This window comes from Eulemur rufifrons, chromosome 20 (genome assembly GCF_041146395.1).
Source record: "Eulemur rufifrons isolate Redbay chromosome 20, OSU_ERuf_1, whole genome shotgun sequence".
NCBI classification, from domain to species: Eukaryota; Metazoa; Chordata; class Mammalia; order Primates; family Lemuridae; genus Eulemur; species Eulemur rufifrons.
Window position 1 is genome coordinate 24,768,106 of NC_091002.1, and position 27,255 is coordinate 24,795,360.

At 48.6% G+C, this 27,255-nt stretch overlaps 1 protein-coding gene across 4 annotated transcripts; it reads right to left on the reverse strand.

Annotated features, from left to right (window-relative positions):
• Positions 1-207: 207 nt before the first annotated feature.
• DNMT3B (DNA methyltransferase 3 beta) lies at positions 208-25,477 on the reverse strand. 4 transcript variants are annotated; one of them, XM_069495444.1, is made up of 23 exons: positions 25,426-25,477; positions 23,187-23,334; positions 22,302-22,363; positions 19,222-19,329; positions 18,117-18,236; positions 17,226-17,447; positions 16,132-16,290; positions 13,963-14,070; positions 12,872-13,016; positions 12,282-12,341; positions 11,008-11,133; positions 10,878-10,922; positions 9,721-9,800; positions 9,305-9,417; positions 8,620-8,803; positions 7,994-8,078; positions 7,300-7,445; positions 6,887-6,977; positions 6,393-6,541; positions 5,526-5,611; positions 2,765-2,834; positions 1,896-2,014; positions 208-349 (listed from the first exon to the last, which is right to left on the reverse strand). In XM_069495444.1, exons 1-23 carry the CDS (start codon positions 25,438-25,440, stop codon positions 208-210), a joined length of 2,583 nt encoding a protein of 860 aa, XP_069351545.1. In that variant the 5' UTR covers positions 25,441-25,477. The 4 variants fall into 4 exon arrangements, with proteins under 4 accessions (XP_069351545.1, XP_069351546.1, XP_069351547.1 ...); XM_069495445.1 differs by lacking the exons at positions 12,282-12,341; positions 25,426-25,477 and adding an exon at positions 23,514-23,543; XM_069495446.1 differs by lacking the exons at positions 1,896-2,014; positions 2,765-2,834; positions 12,282-12,341; positions 25,426-25,477 and adding an exon at positions 23,514-23,543.
• Positions 25,478-27,255: the final 1,778 nt, after the last annotated feature.

Genomic DNA, 27,255 nt, shown 5'->3' on the forward strand with positions numbered 1-27,255 from the left:
GAGCACCGTGTTTAGCTGCTCCGAGCAGCTGGGTCTGAATTGTGCACAAGGAGGTGGCACCTCGGGCTCCCCCTGCCAGAGTCAGGCGGCTCTGCTCCCACTGCGCAGGAGAGAACTGAGGTACAGTGTGACCCGCACAGCTGAGCTGAGGAAGGGCAGGGCCTGGGCTCTGCCACACACCCCAGGGCGCCCAGCACCTGGGTGCAACTATTCACATGCAAAGTAGTCCTTCAGGGGGGCGAAGAGGTGTCGGATGACTGGCACACTCCAGGACCTCCCGAGCAGCTTCTGGCGGGCGCCTCGGCCCATGTTGGACACATCTGTGTAGTGTACAGGAAAGCCGAAGATCCTGGGGGCACCAGGGTAAAAAGACAGTGAGTCAGAAGTGCCCCTCCGGCATGCTGGAGCCTCTGGGAAACCCTCGCCTGGCCAAGAGGTCCCGTACTTGCTGCCCATGCCTTCCCTAGTGCCATCCCTCAGTCAGGAAACCTGGACTTCAAACGAGCCCTTCCATAAGCCCCAGAAGGTCCAGGGCACCTGTTTTGTGCCTCCCTAGCACGGGCACTATGCTACCGGCACGTAGTTGGTGCTCAGGTGACCTTTCTTGAAAGAATGAATGAATATGAATGAATGCCAAGCCAGCCAGCAAACAGACATGCATCTGTCTTCAAAACACAATGATGGTAGAAGGTAAGCAATTTTCTTAATAAGGTCACACAAAAAACACACCGGGCTTTGAATCATCACAGGCTCAGGCAACTTTGAGCGAGGATACCTCAGCATCCTGAGATTTCCTTCCCTCTTCAAACCCAGTTGATGGATTAAGTTAAGGACCATGCTGGACTTCAGGCAGATGGCACCAAATATCTAAGAGTCTTTCTACGAGATTCTAGAGGCCTAGAAACAGACTGCAGATACGCTGAGCCTCAGGGTTACTCAGGCTTACAATCCAATACCACAAGGCCAATGGCAAGAGGCAACACCTCAGCCCTGTGTCTTGCTTTGCCTTGGCATCTTCATAATGACAGCCTTGGAACCAACCCTAGTGTCACAGCTCCAACATTTTATGTTTGGGTCTCAAAATACAGAATCATCCACAGCATAAATAGATTGGGCAAGGTTGCCCACCAGTTTTTCTTTCTACTAATCAGAAGTTACTTTTATACCAAGAAAACTACTGTGGTGTCACAGAAGAAATAAAACCAAGATGTAGAACAGAAATATCTAGAATGAAAATACTCTGTATCCAAGCCTTGAAATACAGCCAAAAAAGAGGAAAATTCATAGCCTTAAACAACTATATTCCTAGCAAATGATAACAGTAATTATAAAATAGTAAGGAAAACAAATACCTGTTAAGCATGGTAAAGAAAACAAAAATTTAAAAATGGTAAGGAAAAAACAGGATTGAAAAACAAAAAAACCCAACAGAACTGAAATGGTTCTTTGCATCAAAATAGGCAAACTTAGCCAAACAAAGAGAAGAGGGAGAGGACAGATGTGCTTAAGTAGGAATCATGCTATAGAAGGAGCAACTTGGCAGAAGAAACCTTTCAAGAACGGCACGTCTTTAGCCGGTTCCTCATACATCCTAGTGTCCCAGCATGCTGGGACAGGCAGATTTCAGGGCAGTGCAGCCAACAGACAGATGGTGCCATCTAATGACCTCATGTCTCAATTCTTCACCACCACCCCTCCACCAATTCTGCCAAGAAATATGGGTGAACGCTAAAAGGTATCACTCCCAGCCCCACTAACATAAAAGGGCAGTTGAGGATTAAGCTGGAGAATGAAGGCCAGTGCCTGCCCACGTGTGCTGCTGGCCTTAAGCACATGCCCTTTCCCTTTCTGTTTCTGTCTGCACCGCTTCCCTCTCCAAGTGCAGCTTTGCTCACCTTTCGAGCTCAGTGCACCACAAAACATCTTCTTTGCCATTCATGACAACAGGGAAAAGTTGGTTTTTCCCCTGTCTGATCGAGTTCGACTTGGTGGTTATTGTCTGTACTTTCTTTAACTGGAGAACAAAACGACATCATGGAGTGAGCACAGAATGAAGGGTTCTGGGTGGAGTCAGGGCTCAAAAGCACCTAGGAGAGAGATGGAGCAGAGAGGGCAGGCGTGGACAGACGGTGGCAGAAGGAATGAGAAAAGAAGGGTTGGAGAGACAAGAACATTGTGTGCTTCCCACAAACACCAAGAAGTTAGCAGGAAAGACCAGTCTCAGAGAGAATGAGATAAACAGAAAAGTAACCACAAATGAGATCACATGGGGGCCAGAAGACACCAGAGTTACTGATCAAGCAAGATCAAGTTAAAACCCCCCAGATACAGAGAATGGTCAACTAAAATTTGGACAAATGGATCTTCGCTTGATGCAAACATTGATAATTAGGTTTATGGAGGTCTGAATGTGTTTATCTATGGCTTGGCAGCACATCATTTTTTGGCAAAAGCATTAAATACTCCTTGCTTACCGAGAGAGCCAGCTGAAATTCTGTCTCTACATATCCAACATTAAAGTTGGGAAGCCTAGTTGCCTTTTCTCATAGAGATTATTTATTACGAACAATGTCTCCTACTGTCTGTACTTGAAGACTGGACAGAACAATTATGTGAGGAAAGAGGCCCAGCACCAGGAATTCACGTGAGGGGAGGAATAGGGACCAAGTGGACACCAAGGTCATCTCCCAAGCCCCTACTTGGAGGGTCACCAAGTGCATTTTCCAGAGGGCCACGGCACAGACCATTTGTGAGCACGTCTTACCTTTGCTGTCCTATTGTATTCCAAGCAGTCTTGAAGCTCGAGTTTATCATTCTTTGATGCTATCACGGGCCTGGGAACAGCCAAAACCCATTACTTTCTACCGCCTGTAGAGGGTCCTTGGCTAGGCACCTCACAAGGTGGGCGTGAGATGTGCCCTGGCAATGAACTTGCTACATGAAGAAAATGACCCTGGCATGAGCACAACTCTGTGTGCCAAAGCCAGGGATGGACTAGGCCCTAGAGGGGACAAACCAACAGCCAGGAGGTAACGTTCCCCTTCCTGACTTTGCCTGTTGGTCAAAGTCAGGCTCCCACAAAGGAAAGCAAGGACACAGGACAGGGAGTCAGGAGACCCCTGGGGTCCCAGCCCCACTGCTCACTGGCTGAGTGACCTTAGGCAAGGCACCAAGCTACCTCTTTGGGCTTTGTGCCTATTTTAAAGTGAGGAGCTTAGATTAAATCTTTGTGGGTCTACTTGATCCATCAGCACATGACACCCATGATTTGGTGACTCACTGCTGGTGATGCAGCCTAAGGAGGCTTTAAAAGTGGGAGGTACTTTCATTAGAGAGGACAGGAGGAAGTTTGTAAAATTAACTACCCTATTTAACTTTCACCCTTGAAATGCATTTTGTAAATACAGAGAGGCAAACAGAGGCCAAAGACGGGCAAGGGATAAACCTGAAAGTAGCTGAGCAGCTGCAAAGCAGACACCAGTGCAAGAGGTCTGAATGCGCGAGTTGATGGCCACAGTAAACCCCTGTGTTAGGAAGGGCTGTTGTGGCCAAAAAGAACTCAGATGTGAGAATGAAAACTGTGCCCACAAGAGGGGCTAGGAATCACACAAAACATTTCCCTAGACTGTCAACTTTCCTTGGCCTCACCTGCTAGGTTTCAAATGCCATCCCAACCTCCTCCATGGACCCAAGGGAGCTGAGGGACCAGGGATAAAAGGACAAGGCACAGGCCTGCCTTGTGCTAACGAGGATTAAGATCAAACAAACCAGACGATTTGGGCCTCTGCCCCCTGGCAGATGTTTGACATACCCACCCTGAGGCTGTACAGCTCAGCCACACCATCCTGCCTCACTCTTCCTACCGTCTCCCCTACATCCAATGCATCAGACACCCTACCCTGACCCCTTCTTGCTAAACCCACAAGTTGCTGTGCCACAAACACCAGAGGCCACCACTCGTGTCCAGCCACCTAACTTGTCTCCCCACTTTTCCCCTCTTTCTGCTTTAGTCTATTCTCCACCCAGAAACCACCATGAACCTAGAACACAATTCACCCCATCTGCTTAACACACTGACTGCCATGCTAGAAAAAAAGTATTTTTCCTTAGGGCCATGGTGTTTTATTATGAAAATGGAATAAAAGCAGAAACAAAACTATCCTTTCTAATTTAATAAAATTTAATGAAAAATGAAATTTAGTGACTTCTATTCACTTAATCCATGTTTTTAGAATTACTTCGTTAATTAATATTAATAATAAGAACATCAACAAGTAAAATTTTCACAAACCAATTGCAAGGTTTTGCTTCAGGAGGCCCCAGGCTCAAAACTAGCATGAGTTAAATACAACTCAGATGGCAGTTAATGTGTTAAACTCCCTATAACTTCCCATGCAAAGATAATGTGGTATCACATTTAAAACCCACGTTATTTGGCCCTATACCAGGAGTTCTCCATGCTTTTCTTCCCAGCCTCTGCAACACCCCTTACCCAATGCCTTCTACATGGAATGCTTAATAACTGCATGGCTCCATTCCTTTACTTAGGATCCTGTTGGAATAAGAAGCCTTCCCCATCAACCCTTCCAATGCCCCCCTCCAGCAATAAACCCCAAATCATTACTGTTTTCTCTCCCCTTCCCTCATTAACATGTCAACTTCATGAGAGCCAAGACTGACGTTGATGTGTTTCACCAAAATGACAGCAGTATAACAGTGCCTGGCAGATTGAGATCTCAAATGTTGAGTGGATAAGCCCATTTAATTCAAAAGTAATTACCCAATTAAAAACGCAAGATAGCCAATGAAAATCCTCAAAGCTATTCCAGGACCCACTCACCTCTGTTCACACTTTGCTAAATGCCAGAAAGTTATTATGCTTCCAACACTTCTTTCTAAAGGAGAATGTTTTAAGCTTAACTCATTTGCAAGTCTGGAATGTCATATTACCATCACAGATTGCATCTTAATTAGCAAGTTGTTCCTCTTGAAACCACCTGTATGGGAGATTAATCCTCAGCAAAGCTGCCTGTCTAAAGATGGCTGAACTACCTTTGCTACATGATGAAAATGACCCCAGCATGAGCACAAGTCTGTGTGCCAAAGCCAGGGATAGACTAGGCCCTAGAAGGGACAGCCAGGACCCCTTGGGTCCCAGCCCCACTGCTCACTGGATGACTGAACTACCTTTGATACATGATTAAAAAAAGGTGGAAAATGGTATTGATTATGAAAATCTGAGAAGAGATGGGAAATAGATAGATACTAGACCTAGCTTCAGCACGTGGCCCATCTCGAGCTTGAACAAGTCAGAGTAGAAATGGGGAGTCCTTCCTGAGATTTCCAGGTATCTCCCACACACCCTAACAGGGATCCACCCATAAGACCACAAGGTGGTCTGAAACCCAGGGTGGGGCTGTTTCTCAACAGAGCCGGCTCTTTCTAGAGGGCTCAAACATCAGAGCTGACATCGTTAGATATGTTTACCTTGGCCGGTACCTGTCCCACTCAGAGCCCCTTGTTACCTGTTCATCCCAGGTAGGTTGCCCCAGAAATATCGTGCCCTGTGAGCAGCAGATACTTTTATGGCATCGATCATCACTGGATTGCACTGCAAGGAGAGAATCGAGCTGTTAGGAGCCCACACCAGAATTCAGGTGTCAACAACAGTGGGGCTTGACCTGTGCACGTGACAAGGCTGCCCCTGGCTATGGCAGAGGCATGGATGGATTCTCCTGGCCACGGGAGAGCCTGCTTGCCTTCAAGAGCCTGGCTCGAGGACATAGCCAATGTCTCTGTATTGATGGTGGTAAAGAGATCAGGTAATACTGCAAGTTCTGGGAGAAGGCATCTCTCCTGGAACATGCCAGATTATTAAAAAAATGTGATCTTCCAAGTTAAGCCCCTGGTTGTGGGAACATAGTGTGGACAACACAGGGCTCCTTCCACCTGGATGTCAGTTCGAAAGCAAAGCAGCCAGTTCCAAAGACTGAGACAGAACTTAAGCTATCAAGTTTTGGGAAAAATTAAATGAGCTAGGAGTACAAAAATTATTTAATGTAGTGCTAGATGCATATTGAACAGTAAATAATTAACTTTCCTGTGACACCTAAAACAGTTTTCAGAAGAATCAGGAAAAACTTGCTAGAGTAAAAGTCAAATCAAATCTCATGAGCCCAAGAGAAGCAGAGGATGGTTTTATCATTGCAGCCTTCAATGGGTTGGGGTGAGATTAGAGATCAAGTATGTCCCATGTACTAAGAGAACCCATTGAATCCCCAACTCCAGGATCCAGCCAGACCAAGAACCAGGAAATCACTCAACATTAGCCACCAACCACTGCCAGCAGGCGTTCCCTACCCAGGTTGGCTGAAAGGCCTCTAGGTCCTCACCTCCAGGAACCTCGAGATATCCCTCTTGTCGCCGACCTTCATGGCTACGACGTTCTCAAACATCCAGAAGAACGGTCGGTCATCCCCCTCCTTGGGGCGCGAGTAATTCAGCAGGTGGTAGAACTCAAAGAAGAGCCGGCCTGTCCCCTCTACACCCACAGAAGATGACAGAGCAGGGTTCACTCAAAAACCTCCAGCCCAACCAGCCATATTCCCTGAGACAAACAAGTTCTTAATGATCTCCTAACATTACTGTCAATGCCTAACTTTCCATTTCCACCCGACGTCATCTGGAATGACTGAGCAAGGACACAGTATTTACTGATCTTTCCCTCTGTGGACTGAGGATTTACAATGGGGCAGGGACAGCAGCAAGAGGCTCTGAAGCTCCCAGTAAACTGGCAAGAAGCAAACAACTCCTGCTCAGGCCCCTCCACCTGGACCAGCACTCAGGTGACAAAGGCCCTCTGGGGGTCAGAAAGGAGGATGCTCACCATACAAGCCTTTTCTGGCAGGATTCACATTTGAGAGATCATTGCATGGGCTTCCCCCGATCACCAAGTCAAATGGGCCCCATTCTTCAATCTGAGAGAGAAAAACAAGTCAGGATGAGGAAAGGGAGAGGGGTGTGGACAGAGGCACAGGAGAGCCTGGATCCCCAGGTCACGTGCCCAGAGAGACCTACTTCTTGAAACTTGCTTGGGCACCAACTCTACTTCTGCCCGTAGAAAACCTAATGCTCGGGATTCCCTAAGGTTACAACTTTTAAGCTGTGGGTCTCAGTGCTACAACTTGATAGGACCCCAGGTCTGGGGATGGGGTTCGTGTGCCATGGGATTGTGGGGTTCACCATGGGGAGGAGTGGGGAGAACAGAAGATGACCCCCAAGGGTACAGCCTGCCCTCACATTTTTCTTTGTGATGTTTCTCACGTCGTTCACGTATTTGATATTCCCCTCATGCTTAACAGTTCCGACGGCAATGGACTCTTCACACACTTCAGAGGCGACATACTTTTCAACCTTTATGCCCAATTCTTTGAGGACCAAGTACCCTGTGGGGGCCAGGCAGACACATAAAAGCACAAGTGAGGCGAGTGTGCGGGGAGGCGTATTTCCAGTGCTTCCTGCTCTGGTACAATGAGGATATTCCTCACGAGTACATCACAGGGCAGTTTAGAGGATCAAATGAGTTAAATTGGGCAAAGCCCACAGGGGTGCCATGCATATTGGCTGTGCTAACTCTATATATGGGGAAACCTTGGGGAACAGAAGGGAACCAAGACTGGGGATAGCAGTCTTATTGTTGCCTAATTGATCTCTAACATATTCATGAATGTGGAATGAAAATCAATTGTAAGATATCTGTACATAGTAAAAAAAAAAAAACAAAGCTACGATATAGAACCTTTTAAAAGGACAAAGAGTGCCAGGTGAGTGACAAGGTGGAGAGAAACAAGGAACCAGTGGTTGTCAAAACAGGTACAAAGAGGAAACCCCCCGGAGTCTTTCATGACATTGGTGTCAGACACCTGGACCAGGTCCGAAGCCTCCCTGGCTACCCTGCCACAGTGCAGCCCCAGAACATAATTCCGAAACTCACCTGTTGCAATACCATCAAAGAGAGACAGAACTCGAATGGGCCTCCTTCGGGCTGCAGGAATCGCAGGGTACACCTTGGGGGCTTCCTGCCAGGTAAAGAAGGGGGTCAAGGAGACAAAGAAGGAGGAGGTACTGACCCTTCTCATAGGTTTTCCAACCCAGCTGTGGCCACCATAGGAGCTGTGATGGGGACTGGCGAGAAACAACATACCAGGCCTGCATTTGCACAGAATGGCCACTCTATTCTGACGCACGCGCCAGAGATAACCACACCCATACAGACGCACACATAAACACACCGCCCTAGGTAAGATGACCTAGGGCCACCACCTACAAACTGGGAAGTTCACTCATCTTCCCTCTCTGCTCAGCTCTAACTCAGAAGGCTACACCATTTCTTCATCGGGCCCTTGCATGTCCATACACCGAGAGGGGGGTGAACACTGCAAGCCTGAGAACTGCACAGAGCAAGCGTCAGTTAGCCAGGTCTCTCAGCCTTGGAGCGTCCAAGAGGGTCCACTTGTACAATGGATCTTTTCTATTACTCCCACTATTGAGAATTCCTGCGCCTTCCATTGCCCTTTGCCCTGGGGTCCGGGGTGCTGGAGACAGGAGCCTGTGGCTTACGTATTCGCGCCCCATGTCACTGGTGAAGAAGGCCTGCAGGCGCACATTCCAGTCCTTCCTGCGCCGCAGGACACCGTGACAGCGCTGTGGCAGACACATGTAGCAACTCCATGGCTCCTGAAGCTTGGCCTCTGCCGCAGTGCCTGAGCCAACCAGCACCTCCAGGCACTCCACACAAAAGCACCTGTGCCCGGTGGCAGGGGAGAAGAGACGTCTTTGTCAATGACAGTCCCCCGCTCTGCCCCTTCCCCATTTCCCCAATGAGATAGCAACCCACTGCCCAAAACCTTCTTGGGGGTCTCAGGTACGTGACGTGGGATACACCTCATTCTTGGACACCTGCACCCCCTATTTCCACAGGCTCATTGCACAGAAATGCTCTCTGACCACCTCTGTCAATCCCCGTGGAAGCTTTAGATTTCGGGCCAACTGCCAAGCCTCCAGGGGGGAAGCCTGCCCTGACACCCTACTCCTCCCCTTCCCTCACAGACATACCTACCAAACCCCTCCCTGCACACCAGCTCTACCCCACGATGTGAGAACCACAGCCACACGCTGCCTGCCCATCCCTGTGCCTGGGGTTCCATCAAACACAGGCAGCTGTCTCCAGACTGCAGCATTCACAGGGCACAAGTTTGCAGCCTCGGGGCCCACTCATTTCTCTCCCGCAGGGTCCCGTGCTGACCGGCAGCAGCTCGTGTTGCTGCAGAGAAGCAGCTCCCGACCCTCACAGCACACAGTGCAATAAGACTGGTAGCCATCGTCGTCATACATGTAGAACAACTCCAAGAACCGATCCTGGCAGCCAGAAAGAAACACCCATGAAATTGGAAACCAGAGACACCAGGCCCTGCTGGCTGGCTGGCTGAGGCCCTAGGACCCAGCTACAGGACAAGTTGTGGTGGCTTGGTGTCCTTTACAGAGACAACTGTGGTCTGCATGCCACTGTCCTCTGACCCAGCAACCCCCACCAGAGAAAGGGTGGGAGGCACCCAAGAGGGTGTCTGACACCTGCACACAGGTGCTGTTATCTGGGAAGTACAGGGAGTTTGTAGAGGAAAGAAGGGGAGGAATGTCCAGGTCTGGGGTGGGGGGACTTACCCGGCATGTCTGGCAGAGGCCCCCCTCAAAGAGAGGGTGGAACGACACAGAGTTCTTCCTGCCACAAGATAGGCAGCTGTCTGTAAGAAAGGCAGGGTCACAACTTGTGGCAACTAAGGCCCCAACAGCAGCTCCTGAAGCCTGGGTTCTCCCAGGTCTCGACCACTTTCTCCAGGCCAGCAGTGTGCCATGGACTTTATGCTGTGCCTCCCAGTCCATACCCTCTGCAATGAGTTGTCCCACTTTAGAGACTGGGAAAGTCAAGACAGGCAAAGCACTGCCCCAATAAGATGTGAGGCAGAACCATGACTAGGGGTCCCTCCAGCAGAGGGACAGGCTTTGAGAGCCTGTTTTGAAAAATCTCTTGAGAGCCTTTAAATACCAGGACACTGGGGAATTAGTCATGATAGGAGTTGCTCATGTTGACATCCTACAAATATAGCACGTGACTACAGCTTCAGAACCTTGTTCTTTAACCAGTAGGATACCATGCCACACCAGGCCACAACTGATTTGCATCACCAACGATGTGGACAGGACCTTTCTAATGCCCAAGACTAAGCTTCCCTAGCCAGGAAGGAGGAACAGGTAGGTGAGTCTTGGCGAACAGGAAGGAAATGCCAGTGTCGTCAGGACTGCTCCAAACCCAACGCTTTCCCCAGGGTTCTCTGGTTCAAGGCCAGTGTTTTCCTACCCTGCACTGAGCAACCACTCAGATATCAAGCTGAGGAATTGAGGAAGAATTGATCCTCACAACTCTGAATGTCATTAGGTATGTTCTAGGCAGAGGATCAGACCCACTGGCAATCCTAAGGCAGGGCAAACAGACTGGAATTATCCTGACAATGGCTAAGTGTGCTGACTTTCAAGTAAATGCTCGTTCCAGGTCTTCTTTGGGAAGGCTCCTGGTGCCACTGATCATGGTTTGAGCTATTGTTCTCCTGGCCAAAGTACCCCAGCTTCCATTCTGACCCCACCTCCCACTCACTTCTTCTAGGGCACAATCTGTCTCAGCTAAAATCAGGCAACCAGTTGAATAAAATGTAGCAAATAAGATGCAGGGAGCAGAAACAGGCCTTGACCTGAGGTTAAATCCAACAGGGTGGATTTGAGCCCTGGCCAGGATGAGAGGGGAGGACCGGAAGAGAGAACATTACCTTCCAAGTTACCCTTGTTGTTGGTGACATCAGAGGCCATTTGTTCTGTTGAGAGAACAGGGAGAAGGTATGAGACGGGGTCAGCAAACCATGCTGATTACCGCATGCTCTGCAGAGGTTCAGCAATCACCTCGGCTCTGGTCCTCGTCCCCGCGGTCTTTTCCGTTGTTGTAGCAATTTGTCTTGAGGCGCTTCAGTGGAGGGCAGTAGTCAGAAGTGGCCGAGTCATCAGCTGTGCGTCTTCTTGTCTTGTTCTCTGTGAAAGGTGAGAAGACCACAGCCGAGGCTTGATAGGAGGATGGTCCAAAGAGCATGTGGGCTCGGACAAAACCGGGCTGGCTATGCCCAGGTACCAGCTGCATCTGGGGCGTGATGAGGGGTACACATGCTGGGTGTATACGGCCCCTCGATGCGCATTTCGGGACAGGAGCCAATTCAAATCCCCTCACACACAGGGATCCATGTCTAGCACATGTTTATGGGGTTTTAAACATCTTTATGTATGAAAGAAGCCATCCTTCTAGACCCAGCTTCATAGAACACCAGATAAAGCTCAATCCATGGCTAAGACACATTTATGTCTATTATGTACAACATGGTAGCCACAAACTTGAAATTCAACTAGTGCATAAGGAATGGAATTTTACATTGAATCTACCTTTTCAACTATAAATTTTATGAATTTAGTTTATTTATATGCAGTTAAGAATCTATCTGTATTTAATTAAGAGTTTGTATTTAGTTAATACAGATCAAGTATTTCCATTGAAAATTTAGCATCAGAATGAGAAGTTTTGTAAAATGTGCAAAACGTACGTGAGATGTTGAAGACAATACTAAAAGGAAATGTAAAATATCTCAATTTTTATACTGACTGTAGAAATGTTAATACTTTAGAAATTGGAGGTTAAATAAAATTTGATTAATATGCATTTCACCCGTCCCTTTTTATTTTTTTCAATGAAGCTACCATAATAATATTTAATTATATTGAGATACTACAAACCCCATTTACATTTCTATTCAATCTATACAGTGACTCATAATGGATATGGTGAAATTCGACTCTGGCCCTAGGAAAGAAAATTATGCAGCCATTAAAAATCACAAGGCCCTTTAGTGACAACATGACATTTGACAGTGCATATATTATTAATAATGAGAAATAAAGGGGAAAGCAGGAACCCAACTAGTGCACAGAAAAAGCTGGAAGGATGTGCAACCAACAATGTTAACCTAAGGGCATTCGTGAGGGTGGGAAGTGAGGTGGAAGGTTCGGGTGGGAGTTCAGGTTGACTGTTGAAGAAATTTGATTCTTTTTCAGTGATCACGGTATGTGCAAAGAAATCAAAAGAAGTGTAGAGAAAACAGTTCATAGTCAAAAGATGGGAAGGAAGGGAATACCGTATTTCCTTGATTCTAAGTTCCTACTGCCTGCACGACGCACCTTCGACTTATTAACCACTTTTTGGGGAGAAAAAAAAAAACAGAAAACATTACATTAAATGTATGGATGGTAAGACACTGCCCGGATTTCAGGAAACCACAAGTACCTTATAGTGGGGGAAATATGACATTGCTCAAAATGTTCCAAGATGGCTTAAATACTTTTTAAAAAGCACTTTCCAAGTTTTCTCTAATGAAGTTAACTTTTCCTTTAAAGAAAAAAAGGTTAAGCTAGTGAAGATTGCATCTTGACTTCTGGTTTACTTGAGTTTTCAGGACAGATTCAATCCAAATTATACACATGTGACCTTTCTTTAACTGGAATGTGACCAGGGAAACCAGATAAGGCTGACACAGCCTTCGTATGCCCTAGACTGTTTTTCCATAGAAAAATGGGTTCATAGGGCAAAAGAGGTGGGCTTCAGGGTTGAGACCAGCTAAAAGACAGCTGGTTGGGATGAAGGGCAAAGCGGGTGGGGGGTGCTGAATCTCTCAAGGTGGTCCCACCAGCAGTGGCAGCAGGTGCTGCCCTAGGGACTCATTCCCACCTGGTTGCTTGTTGTTGGGTCTGAGGCCCTCGATCCCAGTGGGCTTGAAGCCCCCGTGGGCCCACTCCAACATGGGCTTCAGCTGATCCTCCAATGAGTCTCCAGGGCTGGTGGGGAAGGTCTTGCCAGCTCGCACCCTGGCTTTCTGCAAAGGCAGAGTCTGTGATGAACGAGGGACAGGGTGGTTGTCGGCCACACCCAGGGTTCCCCCAGCTGGGGCCTACATTCCCCTCACACTGGGCCCTTTCATAGCCAGACAGCTGCCCTGGGCTGTGGTATGTGACAGAGGGAGGGGCCTGTGCAGGGAAACCCGCAGGAGGGCAAGGCAAAGGGGTAGGTGGGGAAGCCTTTCCATACAGGCTCCAAATATGAGCTCTTTTCCCCTGAGAACTGGAACAGTCAGCTTCCTCTCAAAGGCAGAGGGATCAGAATTAGCTGATGATGCAAAGGCTCAGCCAGCACCTGTCTTATCTCCTTTGTACCTTGTCTGAGAAGGGGCCAGATTTCTTGTTTTATCTCCCTAATAAAGAAGGGGATGCTATCAAGTGTCCTGTATTAAGAAGGACCATGAGGATTTACAAGTCTAATTAAGCTCGTGGAAACTAGCACAGGGGCTGGCTCGTAAATGCAGGCTCATAAAGGCAGTTCCAAGTCAAGGTGGAGGGAGGGACAAAGCCTAGTGGCTCACAGGGGATTAACATGGCCCAGAGACAAGGGGACCAGGCAGCTGGCCTCAGCTGCTGCCCAGGATTGGCCTTGCGCCCCACCACTGAAAGAAAGGAGGCCTTGAGGTCTCTGCACAGGCATATTCCCTGATTTGAATGCTGCACCCCATTTCTCAGTGCTTGTCCTTCCTGACTCTCCTGGCAGTACCCACAGCCATGAGGTGGAAGCTAGCAAGTCATGGGAAGTCTCCCCTCCCAGTGATGCCCGCCATATCAGGCCACAATCACGCTGACATTCACCTCCTCCCTGACCGCCCTCGCCCTACAAGCCACCCTTGGCAACACTGTTCTCAACTAGCTTTTGGTAGGACTCTTGCTTCATCACTGCTCTCCTGGCCTGGCCCTGATTCCCAACTCCCAAGTTACCTCCAGGACATGGTACATGGCCTTCCTGTAAGAAACCAGCTTATTGAAGGTGGCCAGGTTAAAGTGCTGGCTGAACAGCCCCAGGGCCACCAGTTTGTCCGCAGAGACCTACAAGAGAAAGCCTTGATCAACATCCACCTATACCTGTGTCTCTCACGGGGTGGTCCACCAGAAGGGGAAGATTTTTCACATACTTTATTTAACCTGGGGATAAAGTTCATAAATGTTAGAGCACTGGGAGTTAAACACAGGTCGTTCCCCCTTCTTGCTGTGGGTGATTACAACAGTTTACTCTTTAGCCTTTTATTAAACGAGCTCACTTAACGTATGTGTTTAGAGAACAGTGTTTGACACAGAGTATGTACTTTTTAGTTATTGTGATTATTTGATTTTACTTCTTGTGATTTGACCCACATTCTACATATCTCCTGATGCCCCAGGTCCCCAGGACATACATGTGTGAGCAGTTCGGGTTGCCAGGGGGAGTTGAAACTGGGAGTTCAGGGAATGCTAATAGGAACTGAAAGAAAGATACATAGAATATTCCATTGTCCACAGAGTGCTCACACTTATACTAACCTCTCCTCTTTGTACCCGAGATCCTGAACTCCCACAAGGGGTGTAGAACTGGACCTCTGGTAGGTAAACAACTGCTAAAATGCAGGTGCTGCTCCCGACAACACACACATGGGGCCAAAGCCAGAGCCCACGTGGTAATCTCATCTCTCAATGCTAATAGCCCTGTGCTGCGTCTTAATAGCATCAGACCCATCAGACCCTTAATAGCATCAGTCATGCAAAGCACATTGTAGGTCTCACTGGGCCAAAGTAATTACAAACAATGCATTTTCCTTTGTTTCACAGAAGTCATTGCACCCATCCCTGGACTTAGACGCTTCGGGGCGGCAGAGCCTAGCACAGTCCCTCTGCTCCCTCTGTTGGCCGCAAGGGGTGTCAGCAGGCAGACCGCATCCTACTATTCCCGCCCTGGAGAAACTTCAACGTGCTTATGGCAAATGGACCCAAGGGAGCTCAATTCAACAGGAAAACCAGAACCTTGTCCTGAGGCTGAATCCCAGGAATGTACTAGATGGTCCTTCACTTCCACATTAGCCTCCATCCTGCACGGCCCAACTTGCCTTAGGACTGTAAGTAACTCACCTAACAGCTAGGGGTTTTGAAGGTATTCTGTCTGCACTCCTCCAATCAAAATCTTTGGAATGTGCCTTCAACAAGGTCTAAGAATCAAAATAGCCTAATTTATGCCCAACAGAGCTCTTCTCCTACAAGCCCTCATCATCAAGGAAGATTTTAAATGGCTAACATCAATCGTCCAGAGGCTCTGGAATAGGCCAGGCTAGTGGCTCAGGCCGGTAATCCCAGCGCTTTGGGAGGCTGAGGTTGGAGGATTACGTGAAGCCAGGATTCAAGACCAAACCGAGCAAAATAACAGGGCCCCATCTCTACAAAATTTTTTAAAACTTAGCCAGGTATGGTGGGTGCATGTCTATAGTCCCAGATACTCAGGAGGCTGAGGAGGCAAGAGGATCACTTGAGCCCAGGACTTTGAGTTGGCAGTGAGCTAGGGATGATGCCACTGTGCTCTAGCCCTAGGCACAGAGGGAGACACTATCTCAAAAAATAAATAAATAAATAAGACTCTCAAGTAACCAACTCTATAAAGAACTTTTACACAACTAACAATGGCACGATCCCTAGGCCCACCAAGGGATGACCTAAACCCTTCCTGTCTCCATGGTGAAATGACACAAAGAGGCAGTGGCTATCCTTCCTGTTTCTCCAGGTTTCTCCACGGAACACCTTTGCCTGCCTGCCCAGGCAGCCGCTCCAGACCCCTTACAGTCCTAGCTGGTGATTCTGCCCCAGAGAAATAACCCTAAAAAATAAAATAAAACCCAAGTGGCTGTGGATCCAGAGAACATTCCAGCTCTTTGTCCCTGTGAGAGCAGACTGAGCTCTGGCCCCTAAGACCCTAATAATCTGTTTGAGCTGGTTAACAAGGAAAGCTTTTGTCCTTCCTTCTAGACAGTGTGAAGACACAGGCCCACTCACCTGCACTAAGTAATCACAGGCTGTCACCAACAGCTGAGGAAACACAACCTCGGGTCTGTGTGTCCAACTAGAGACCTTGCCTTGCCCTGGACTCACCTCTGAGAACTTGCCATCGCCAAACCACTGGACCCATCGCATGCCGGACACGGCCTGTCGCTTGGAGGTGGCCTTCCAGGACACTACCATGGCAGGCCACCAGGAGAAGCCCTTGATCTTTCCCCACACGAGGTCCCCTATTCCAAACTCCTTCCCATCCTGGAAGAAAAACCACATGAAGGAAGCCCAGTAGTAAGACAGACCACCCTGGACCAAGCCCTACCCACTCTACTGACCCTGAGGACGATAAAAACTTGCCACAGTGCCAGGCGCAATGGCTCACACCTGTAATCCTAGCACTTCAGGAGGCCAAGGTGGGAGGACTTTTTGAGCTCAGGAGTTTGGGACCAGCCTGAGCAAAAGAGAGACCCTGTCTCTAATAAAAGTAGAAAAATTAGCCAGGAGTCATGGCACACGCCTGTAGTCACAGCTACTCGGGAGGCTGATGCAGGAGCATCACTTGAGCCCAGGAGTTTGAGGTTTCAGAGAGCTATGATGACACCACTGCAGTCTACCTGGGGTGACAGAGCAAGACTCTGTCTCAAAACAAAAAAATAAAAAACCTTGCCATAAAATGCAAGAAGCCCACGAAAACACATAAGTTATTAAAATGTGTCTATAGTATGATGTACTCTGATGTAATGTACACAGAAAAAAGGAATCCTAATGCCACACATGTACATACACGTGTAACGAGGCTTCGTGCAGCACTGCTTGAATGAGACATAAACAAGCTCAATGGGTTAATTAAGCTGTGATCCAGACAACTGGATGTATCATACATACATGAAAGTGAGGCAATGCTACAGCTCAGCGATGGGAAAAAGCTAGTCTACAACTGTACATATAACAGGAACAGAAACACGTATGTACTTTCTTATGTACAAATATTTAATGTTCAGAAAAATCAATATTCATGTGGTAAATAACTGGTGTCTGGGAAGGGAAGAGGTTAAAGAAGGACAATGTTGCCTATGGGTAACACTTATGATAAAAACGACAACAATCCTAACGGGAGTTAGTCACTGTAAGAAGCCAACTGTAGCTGGCCTCTCTGGCCACCATGGGTCGGCAGGAGCCCTTCTTGGTGGTACCTGATACTCTGTACTGTCTGCGTCTCTCCTTTCTGCATCCACCTGTGGGGACTCCAAGCTCTCCTGCTGGCTGTCCTGGGCCAGGCGGGTGTAGGGAGTACTGCTGCTCTGGGGTGTCACATCTGTGTCGTCGGTGTCATCTGTGAGGTCGATGGTGAGGTAAGGGCTGGCAGGGGACGGCCACGGCGTGCCTGCCGATGCTGCTGCCCGCCGCCTCAGGGACTGTGGACAGAAGGACACACAGTTTGGACCACAGCAAGACAGGTTGGTGACCAGAGACCAATGGTACCCCCACCTGCTTCCCAGGCAAGCAGAAAGAGTGACAACATAAGTTCAGGAGAACAGACAACACCGAGGACAGTTTTCCAGGAACAAGTATTCCTTAAGTGGTGGGACAAAGTCATTGTCACCGTCCCAGAGACACAGAGACAAAAACAGAGGACAAAGGCACAATGGTGGGTAATGACGAGGGATGGAGCCAAGCTTGGAGAGGGTCACTGGCTTCTTTCAGCGCTTACTGTGCACCCAGCCTTGGAACAAGAGAGAAGTGTTGCTGTCCCCACTAAGGTGGCCTCTAGACTGTTGAAGACATAGGGAGACAAGACAGTTGTGGAAGTCAGTGTTTTCCAGTGGTTTCCAAGGTAGGACAAGAACCCAGGCAATAGAGAATTCTTCTGTTCCCAACATAGTTCCATCCAAGCTCAGGCCAGGGGAGAAGTCAACAGCCTAAGGGAAGCTTATCTGGGAGAATAAGGAAAAGCAAGACCCTGAAAAGCAGGAGTGTGAAGAAAAGACACAGATTATCCACCAGCCACAGCCAGTGGTGCAGTGAGTGAGGCAGATCTCCCAGCTAGAGGCTGGGGACCGGGTCTGGGCATCTGGGGAACCAACCCTGGTAGCCGGGAACTCCACGGGGGACTCGTCCACATGATTGCGGCCCTGCCGGCCTCGGGTGGCACGTAGGGAGGGCCTGTGCCGGCTGGAGGCACTGTTGTTATTTCGGGTTCGGACCTGGAAGCAAGAGAGGATAAGCACTGGGGCTTAGGAGACTGGAGGTGAGGTCCGGGGTGGGGCCAAGATTCGGTCTTGTGGAGACCTGGTGGCCTTAGGCCAACTGGAAATGAACAGGTAATTAAGTAGATGGGGACTCTGGACTGGTAACTCCCCATCCAGAATTCCCCAGCTCATGGAATAGGGGTGGTAGGGTGGCCAGCGGGGCCACGTGACAGTCCCCAACAGACTCTGCTCTGCCTGTCCCAGCAGGCAAACTGCTCCAGCTATAAATGGCACCTACGAATTGGCAATGAAAGATAAAATCTACTATTTACCCTAACACGAACTTTTTTCCAAAAAAAAAAAAAAAGGATAAAGCCAATTATTGGGTTCTTCAGAAGGGATTGGATCATCATGATGAAAGAGAAGCCCTTAGGCTCTATGTTCTTTGTCAAAGTGACATGAACTCGGATGTTTTAGACCCAAGTTCAAATTCTGCATAGAAGAGTTAATGTTTAACCTTGGGTAAGTTACTAGAATCTACTCTCATCTATTCAAACAGGATAATACACACCATTTGCTGAGAAAGTAAGATTATAACATGAACCTGGAATAGTCACCAAGTGTCACTCTGCTCTCTAAAGGGCTGGGTGATCGTGAACAGTAATTGTCTTCTCATTTCCAGACCTCACAGCCTTTTTGAGCCATCAAATCCACCCACAGAAGTGACTGACACCCATAGGTAATGGGCAGCTGAGCCATCCAGCCTGAAAACTCTTACCGCACTTGAGCACTACCAAGAATGTTGCAAGAAAAAACTACCATGTGAAAGAAATGGCACATGAAAGAAAACCTTCCAACAATGACTAGTCCGTGAGCTTTGTTGTCATTTTCCAATTTCAAAACATTTGTTCACCCTCTTTTCAACAATCCCCTAAGACATGCTCGTGCTGCAGGCCTACACGTGGTGCAAACTGCCTTTGCGTGGTGTGGGGGGACTTACACCTGGGCTTTCCGATCGAGTCCTGGTTTCACGGAAGAGTTTTGGCATCACCAGAGTGTCAGAGCCGTCCTCATCCTCCCCTTCGCCATCTCCATCTCCCGTCAGATCCTTTATGATGGAAACATCATGAACTTTTCAATGTAATAATTAAGAAGCCACACAAGTAAAATATTTGAAAATAAAGAGTCAATCATATTGAAACCCATATTAATATTGATCCAAGAGACAGACGTACAAATATTTTCTTTTTTTCTTTTTTTTTTTTTTTGTTGAGACAGAGTCTCACTTTGTTGCCCAGGCTAGAGTGAGTGCCGTGGCGTCAGCTTAGCTCACAGCAACCTCAGACTCCTCGGCTTAAGCGATCCTACTGCCTCAGCCTCCCAAGTAGCTGGGACTACAGGCATGCGCCACCATGCCCGGCTAATTTTTTTTATATAGATTTTTAGTTGTCCATATAATGTCTTTCTATTTTTTAGTAGAGACGGGGTCTCGCTCAGGCTGGTCTCGAACTCCTGACCTCGAGCGATCCACCCGCCTCGGCCTCCCAGAGTGCTAGGATTACAGGCGTGAGCCACCGCGCCCGGCTGTACAAATATTTTCAACTACCTCATTTGTCCCAATAAGATTTTACAACAGCTTGCCATGGGAGCATGAATTCAAGACAGTATTAAACCATTTAAATAAAACCCCGTGGAATCCTCAAGCCAAAGAAATGAGGTTTGGCTATGCCTAGCAGGGAGACACGGTCAGTTATTCCAAGACACAACATATGGGAGAAGACAGAAGCCAACTGGTTGCCGGGAGATGCTTCTTGATACGTTGAGCCGGCAGCAATGCCACTGCCCTGCTCATGTCATGAAGAACCCCAAGGGCAGGCCCCATGCCTCTCACCAAAACCTACCCTAAACCAAACAAAATCTAAAGCAGTAAGTGGCGAGGTCTGGCTGGAGTGCTAAGCACTTGACTTTTCACCAACTGTGTGGCCCTGAGTGAGTCCATTTCCCTCTCTTAATCCTGGAATAACACTCCTTCCCTCATAGCATAACACGGTTAGAGAATCAAATCATGCACACACAGCCCAGAGCCAGGCACAAAGCAAATGCTCAGACAGGAGATTTCATTACGTTCACTGATGACTTACTACCTACCAGAAACAAAACCGCAGTCCTGCGCCTGTGACCAGTACACTGTCTTAATTCCTCACACAGCTCCTTGTTCCTCATGATCTGGGTCTCCTCGGTGAGTTGCCCAGCACCAAGGGAACGGAAGCTGAGGATGGGTTTTCAATGTTCAGGGCTTTTCTCTGACTGTTGCCAATGCCTGACACTGGCTCTTCAAAATAAAGTACCAAATTGACAAAACTCTAAGGTTAATAGGAAAACTGAAGGCACAAAAAAAGGGGAAAAAATATGATGGGAAAAAAATCTAATGAGGTAGAAACCTTGATATTACAGCAAGTCTGAAATATTTTGTAACAATTGCTTAAAACTCCCTAAAATAAGCTTAGGCAAGTTTTTTCCAACTTGTAAAAAAAGAAAAAAAAAGATACTTTGAGGTCACACAGTCCTCTCAAAAAGACAGCATTATAGTTAAAGACATAAAAATCACACATCCATTTTATTCATGAATAAATGAATAAAAATCAACTTCAAAACATACCATGACCATGTTGGACTCATTCCAAGAATAAAAGGACAGTTTGCTATATAGTAATCTCCCCCTTACGGCAGGGGGTATGTTCCAAGACCCCCCCCCCAGTGGATGCCTGAGACCTTGGATAGTACTGAGCCCTATATACTAGTTTTCCTATATATTCATAACTATGATTGTTTAATTTATAAATTAGGCATGGCAAAAAATTAACAACAATAATTAATAAAGTCAAGCAATTATAACAATACAGTGTAATAAAAGTTTTGTGAATGGGATTTCTCTCTCTCAAAATATTAATATCTTACTGCACTGAACTCACCAGAGTTAATCTGCTCTGCCATGTGCTGTGCCCTCGTGCATCCTCCGCACTGTTGCGAATGTAGGTTCTAGTGGGCATCTTTCTCCCAGAAGAGCCCAGTTTCATTGCAATTGAAGAGTTGCTTTGGATGGTATCCTTTTTCCTTAATCAATTTCAACTCGGCTAAAAATATGGCAGCAACTTCTTTATTGGCAGATGCGGCCTCTCTAGGAATTTTTCACTCCAGACCTATTCCTGAGTCTGTGTAACATCCCTCACCTGCAGTAACTGGCTTGGTGCCACTGGTTTCAGGGGATCGCAGGCTTAAGTCTTCATACAGGATTAATGCTTTCTGGCACGACATGTTGCCACCCACAAATTTAATGCCTTTTCCACCTTATCTATGCCCTTATCATGCACTGTGGCTGTAACTTTTGCAGTCTGAGGTGCAACAGCAAAACTAACATGAATTTCCTTTTCCTCCTTTACAATTTCACGCATAGAAGATTCATTCTTACCATAGATCTCAGCACCTCAGCATACAATTTTTTCCTTCCTTATTAAGTTGAGAACTTTCACTTAAAGAAAGCACTTTACCAATTATCTTTGGCATATGCAAATTCCCAACATCAGTACTTTTGTGCTTTGGGGCCATTATTAAGTAAAATAAGGTTTACTTGAACACAAACAAGCACTGTAATACTTCAACAATTGATCGGGTAGCATATACCGTGTGGATATGCTGGACAAAGATGATTCACATCTTGGAGCAGGACAGTGTGAGAGTTCACAGTGCCACCAGAATGGTGCTTAACTTGTTTATTTCTGGAAATTTCCATCGAATATTTTCAGACTACAGTAGACTGCATGTAACTGAATTGATAGAAAGCAAAACCGCAGGTAAGGCAGGACTACTGTATTAGAAATGTAGAAATGTAATTGATCATCCTGATTGAGAAAAAATGTGAATATACACAGGAAATATATCCAGTAAAACTTCATCATTTACGAAAAATATTTTTTACATTTGATTTACTGATACCAATTTTCATGTGCCTCAGGTTGCTCATTTGATGAAAGCTAAAGGCAATGTCCCTGAACCCTGAAAAACGGACAGAAGAGACCATACCTGAGTATAGCTTAGCAGACTGGAGACTTCCCTCTTGGACAGTCGTGAGCTTGACCTGCGGCCTGTGGAGGAAACAGCCAGGAGTCTGTGTTTGGAGGAAGCGGTTGTTCTGTGGCCTGGGATCTGCCCCAAACCACCGTCATCCTCGGGGCTTAACTTAGCCCCTCAGTATCCACAGTCCTCTCCACGCACTCATAAGACAATGGGGCACAGGGCCAGGCTAAGATAGGACCCAAAACAACACTGAAGGCACAGATCGGGAGGCATCCAATTCCTTCCAGAAGGGTGATGCCCAATCCAGTGACCACTCACTACATATAAAGGAACAATTGAGTGTCTGCCCTGTCAGCCACATTTCAAGTGCTCCCATGTGGTAAGTGCCTATTGTAGTGAATGATACAGAAATAGCACACTCCCACACTGCAGGAAGTTCTACTGGTAAGGACAGTATAGGGGTTCCCAAGCCAGCTGGGGAAGAACCCCAAGTGAAAAAGGAAGCAAGCCTCAGACCTCCCCTCCTTAGTCTTTTTTATCCTTGCCCAACCGGAGTACCGGCTCTGAGGGTAGAGGGGTCCCACTGCAGAAGGGCCAAAGTCCCCGGCCTATGCCAGGACAACCCCTGTCATGACTGGATGAGGACAGGGAACCGTCCTTCACCCTTGCTGTCACTCTCCTCAGAGTCCCAGCTGAGGTGAGAGGCCCAGGTCAGGTGCCAGGGGGTTTGCCTCTGGCTGTCCTCACAGCCCTCTCCCCTCCCAGCGGGTGTGTTAGGTAGAGCCTCTCCCCAGAGCCTCCCTTGAGCCTGCCAGGAGTCTCCCCTCCCAGCTGTGGTCTGCAGGGACTGCCCACTGCCATCAGTGCCTGACCCTACCCCCTGGTCCCCACCTCTGATCTCCGGGGTGCGGATGGCCTCCAGGATGGGGGGCGAGTCTGAGGAATGGTCGCTGCAGGCCCCATTGATCATAATTGAGTCCTCCCTCCCGCTGGCGTCCTCCTCTCCATTGAGATGTCTGGTGTCTCCCTTCATTGTTTCCTGTGGGAGAAGCCAGGATGGGTAGGGTGGAAGGGAAACAGGGGCGCAAGCATGCCCCCAAACCTCCCTCCATTGGCTGACTCCATGCCCTCTGGCCAAGACAGGCCCATGAGCCATTCTCAGGGTGATACTCCTGCCCAAGGACCCGCCCAGGCTGCCCCCACAGCCTGCCCCCTCACCAAACTCGGAGGCTCAGGACTTGGTTCCATGTGGCCAGGCTGTCCCGAAGGCTCAGATGCCAGCACCCAGGACAGAGGAGGGGGCTGGGGTCTAAGGCTCAGACTGCTCTGTGCAATTAGCCGGCCCTTCAAACAATGCCATTTAGGACCTGCCTGCCCCTGCCCGCCTGCCGCCAGACTCAGTCCCCTCTGGCCCTGGCCCCCTCTCCCTGCTCAGCCTCTGCAGGGGCTCAGGAAGCCAATGCATTATTTTCTCTCCTGACCCCTTTGTTTGCTCTCTCCCTTCCCCTCAATCTCCAGGTCCTCTTCCCACCGCCCCCTCCTCCCCCACAGAACAGCTTCTCTCCTCTCCATGGCAGCACAAGCCCCGCCCAACCCCAGCCTCCAAGGCCTATTGGTCTGCTGGTCTGTCACTCACTCCCCCTCCTCCCTCACCAGCTGGGGCTCAGAGTCCCAAGTTCCCAAGAAGGGAAGGATGGAGGCTACACAGGCAGAAGGGCTGGGGCAGTTAACAAGAGGGGCTTGCCCCTGACCTGCTATAGCCTGGCCTCCACCTCTAGGACTCAGTCTCCCCAGTGCTGTCCCAGCTGGTTAAGGGCATCATCACTTGGTACATTAGCCAAGACATAGGGCCAGATCTTCTCTAAGGGGGTGAGCGGCTGTATGACCTTTGGCCTGGCCCACTGCCTGCTACACTGTGGGCCCTTAGACATTTATTGGGTGCAAAAGCCTGGAGACTGTGGGTTCATTTTATAGAAAAGGAAAACTGACACACAGACCCAGGTTGGTCTCCTAGGCCAAATATCCCATTCAAGAGGTAGGGTCAGGATTAGGAATAGACCAAGATAAACAGAACCAGGGCACAAATGCCAGCTCAAACTGTAATTTCCAAAGGTCCCTTTTCCTTTTTGATTTACCTTCCCTGGGCAAAAATTAAGCCTAGGCACAGAAACCCCAAGACCCCATCCTAGAGCTCCAAAATGTCATTTGCTCCATATCCTCCTGTCCTCGGACCCTGCCTGGGAATAGCTTCCCCAGTAACCAGCTCCCTATCTGTACTGGGCCCCACCTCGCCCACCTCTGTGGCCCATCTCATGCTGTGGCCCAGGCTAGAGTGCAATCACAGCTCACTGCAGCCTCAAAATAATGGGCTCAAGTGATCCTCCTCCGCCTCAGCCTCCCAAGTAGCTGGGACTGCAGGCGCACGCCACCACGCCCAGATGATTTATTTGCTTTTCAAAGAGAAGTTGTCTCACTACGTTGCCTAGTTTGGAACTTCCAGGCTCAAGTGACCCTTCCGCCTCCACCTCCGCCTCCCAAGTAGCTGGGACTACAGCAGTGCACCCTACACGTGGCTAATTATTTTTTCTGGAGATGAGGTCTCACTATGTTGCCCAAGCTAGTCTTGAACTTCTGGCCTCAGCCTCCCAAAGTAGCTGGGATTACAGATGTGAGCCACTGCCCCGGCTGTGCCCCGTATGGAGACTCACCAGCCTTCAGGAGAGAACATTCGCTAGCCTCCCGGGGTATATTCTAGAAACGGCAGCTTGGGCCGCTGGGCTGCGAGCTGTAGGGGCGCCAAGCCCACCAGGGGGCGCTGTGGCGCTCGCTCTGGAGATGCCTGTGGCGCCCTCGGGCGGATTTGCAATTTGTCCCATGGGGTCCCAATTCCATCCTCTGCACCTGCCCATTGCCCAGCAGTGGGCACAGGGCAACTAGACCCTGTGTGACTCAGGAATCAGCACCCTTGGACCAGCCGCACTGGCATCCCCTGGGCGCCGTCTGGAACTGCGGAATCTCAGGTACCATGCTGTCCCTACCCAATCAGGATTTTAACAAGACATTTTCAAGAGATTCCTAAGCAATTAACATTCAGGTTAAGTAAGCACTGTCCCCGATCATAAACACACACATTGATACATAGCATGAGGTATTTCTCGATCCGACATGGTCCAGACTGTGTGGTTCCCGGTTCCCGGGCTCTTAGTGGTCTCTCAGCACAAGTGAAGGGATCCTCCCTCACCAACTCCCCAGGACTGCGGCCATGCCTGAGCCAGCCCCATCAGCTGCTTCTCAGCCCCTTTTTTCCCAGGTCGTGACCCGGAAGAACAGGCTAACTGACCTATGGCCAGTTCCTGTGAGGCCAAGCCGCCAGAATCCCAGGAAACCTGCTGGAGTGTGGCTCGGAATAATCATTAATTTCAAGTGTTTCACTTCAAGCCAAACCAGTGAACTAAGTAAGCTGGGTGGCCCGGCGTGGCATGACAGGCTGGGCCACAGGGTGTGAGGCTCAGAAGGGTCCACCACCCTCAGGGAGCTCTGCAGGGAGGAGAGAGGGGACACAGGGCTTGTAGCCAGGAGCTGGAAGCAGAGCAGAGGCCTAAACTTTAGGCCATGACTGTCTTTCCTTTCACCTGGGCCCGGGGTTCAGGTGGGTGGTGGGTTTCAAAGGCAGCGTTAGACAGACAGCCCCTCAGATGGCCCCTAACTGGGACGAGAACCCAGACAGCAGTGTCCCCTCCTAGACAGGCCCAGGTGGACCCTGCAGCCCAGAGCTGACAATGATTAACTACCTGAGACCTCTCCGCAGGGCCTCAGCTGTGCCAACTTGCTGCCAGCCTGTCTGACCTGGACCTCAGGAAAACCCTTAGGCCCCTAGAGCCAGACCTATGAGCACTGGACAAAGATTCAGGGAAGGAAACTCACTATAAATGCCACCAGCTACCTGGGTGCCCAGGAGTGAGCTGAGCAGATAAAATACACCTCTTTCCCATTTCATAACTAAATGTGATTCCACTAACAATTCTCCATCTTTATCATCACTCTGGGTTCATTAATAAAATTAACTACCCTTACTGCCCAGACTGTGTAGCTGGCACACTAGCTCCAGAACCTTTACCTGTGAATAAAACATGCCTAGCGCAGGTCCTCTCCTCGCTCCTCTTCTACACACCAGCCAAACAAACGGAGCCCATACGCCATGTGCTGCTGTCAGCTTGTAAGACCTCCCCATCTCCCTACCTCGTGCCTCCTATTTCTGACTTCAAAACCCACACACAGGCCGGGCGCAGTGGCTCCCGCCTGTAATCCTAGCACTCTGGGAGGCCAAGGAGGGCAGATTGTTTGAGCTCAGGAGTTCGAGACCAGCCTGAACAAGAGCGAGACCCCATCTCTACTAAAAATAGAAAGAAATTATATGGACAGCTAAAAATATATTTAGAAAAATTAGCCGGGCATGGTGGCGCATGCCTGTAGTCCCAGCTACTCGGGAGGCTGAGGCAGGAGGATCACTTGAGCCCAGGAGTTTGAGGTTGCTGTGAGCTAGGCAAACACCACGGCACTCTAGCCTGGGCAACAGAGTGAGACTCTGTCAAAAAAAAAAAAAAAAAAACCCCACACACAGCTCAAAAGCCAGGAAAAGAAGATGACTTCTCTACTAGGGCCTCTCCTTCAAAAGTAATCTGGCCCTTCTCGTGTGTGTGTGCGTGTATAAACCCTCACCTGAAAATAAGGTGACAGTTTTTTTTTAGTTCTATATGCCAGGCACTGTTTTGTGCTTTCCCAGTATTAACTTTACCTACATTAACACATTGAATCTTTAAATATGGTAAGTACTATTATCCCTACTTTTCAGGTGGGGAAACTGAGGCACAGAGTTTAACATACTACATAGTTGAGCAATGTCCAGGGAAGTAGGTAAGAACATAACAAACTGACCAGGTGCAGTGCTCACGCCTGTAAA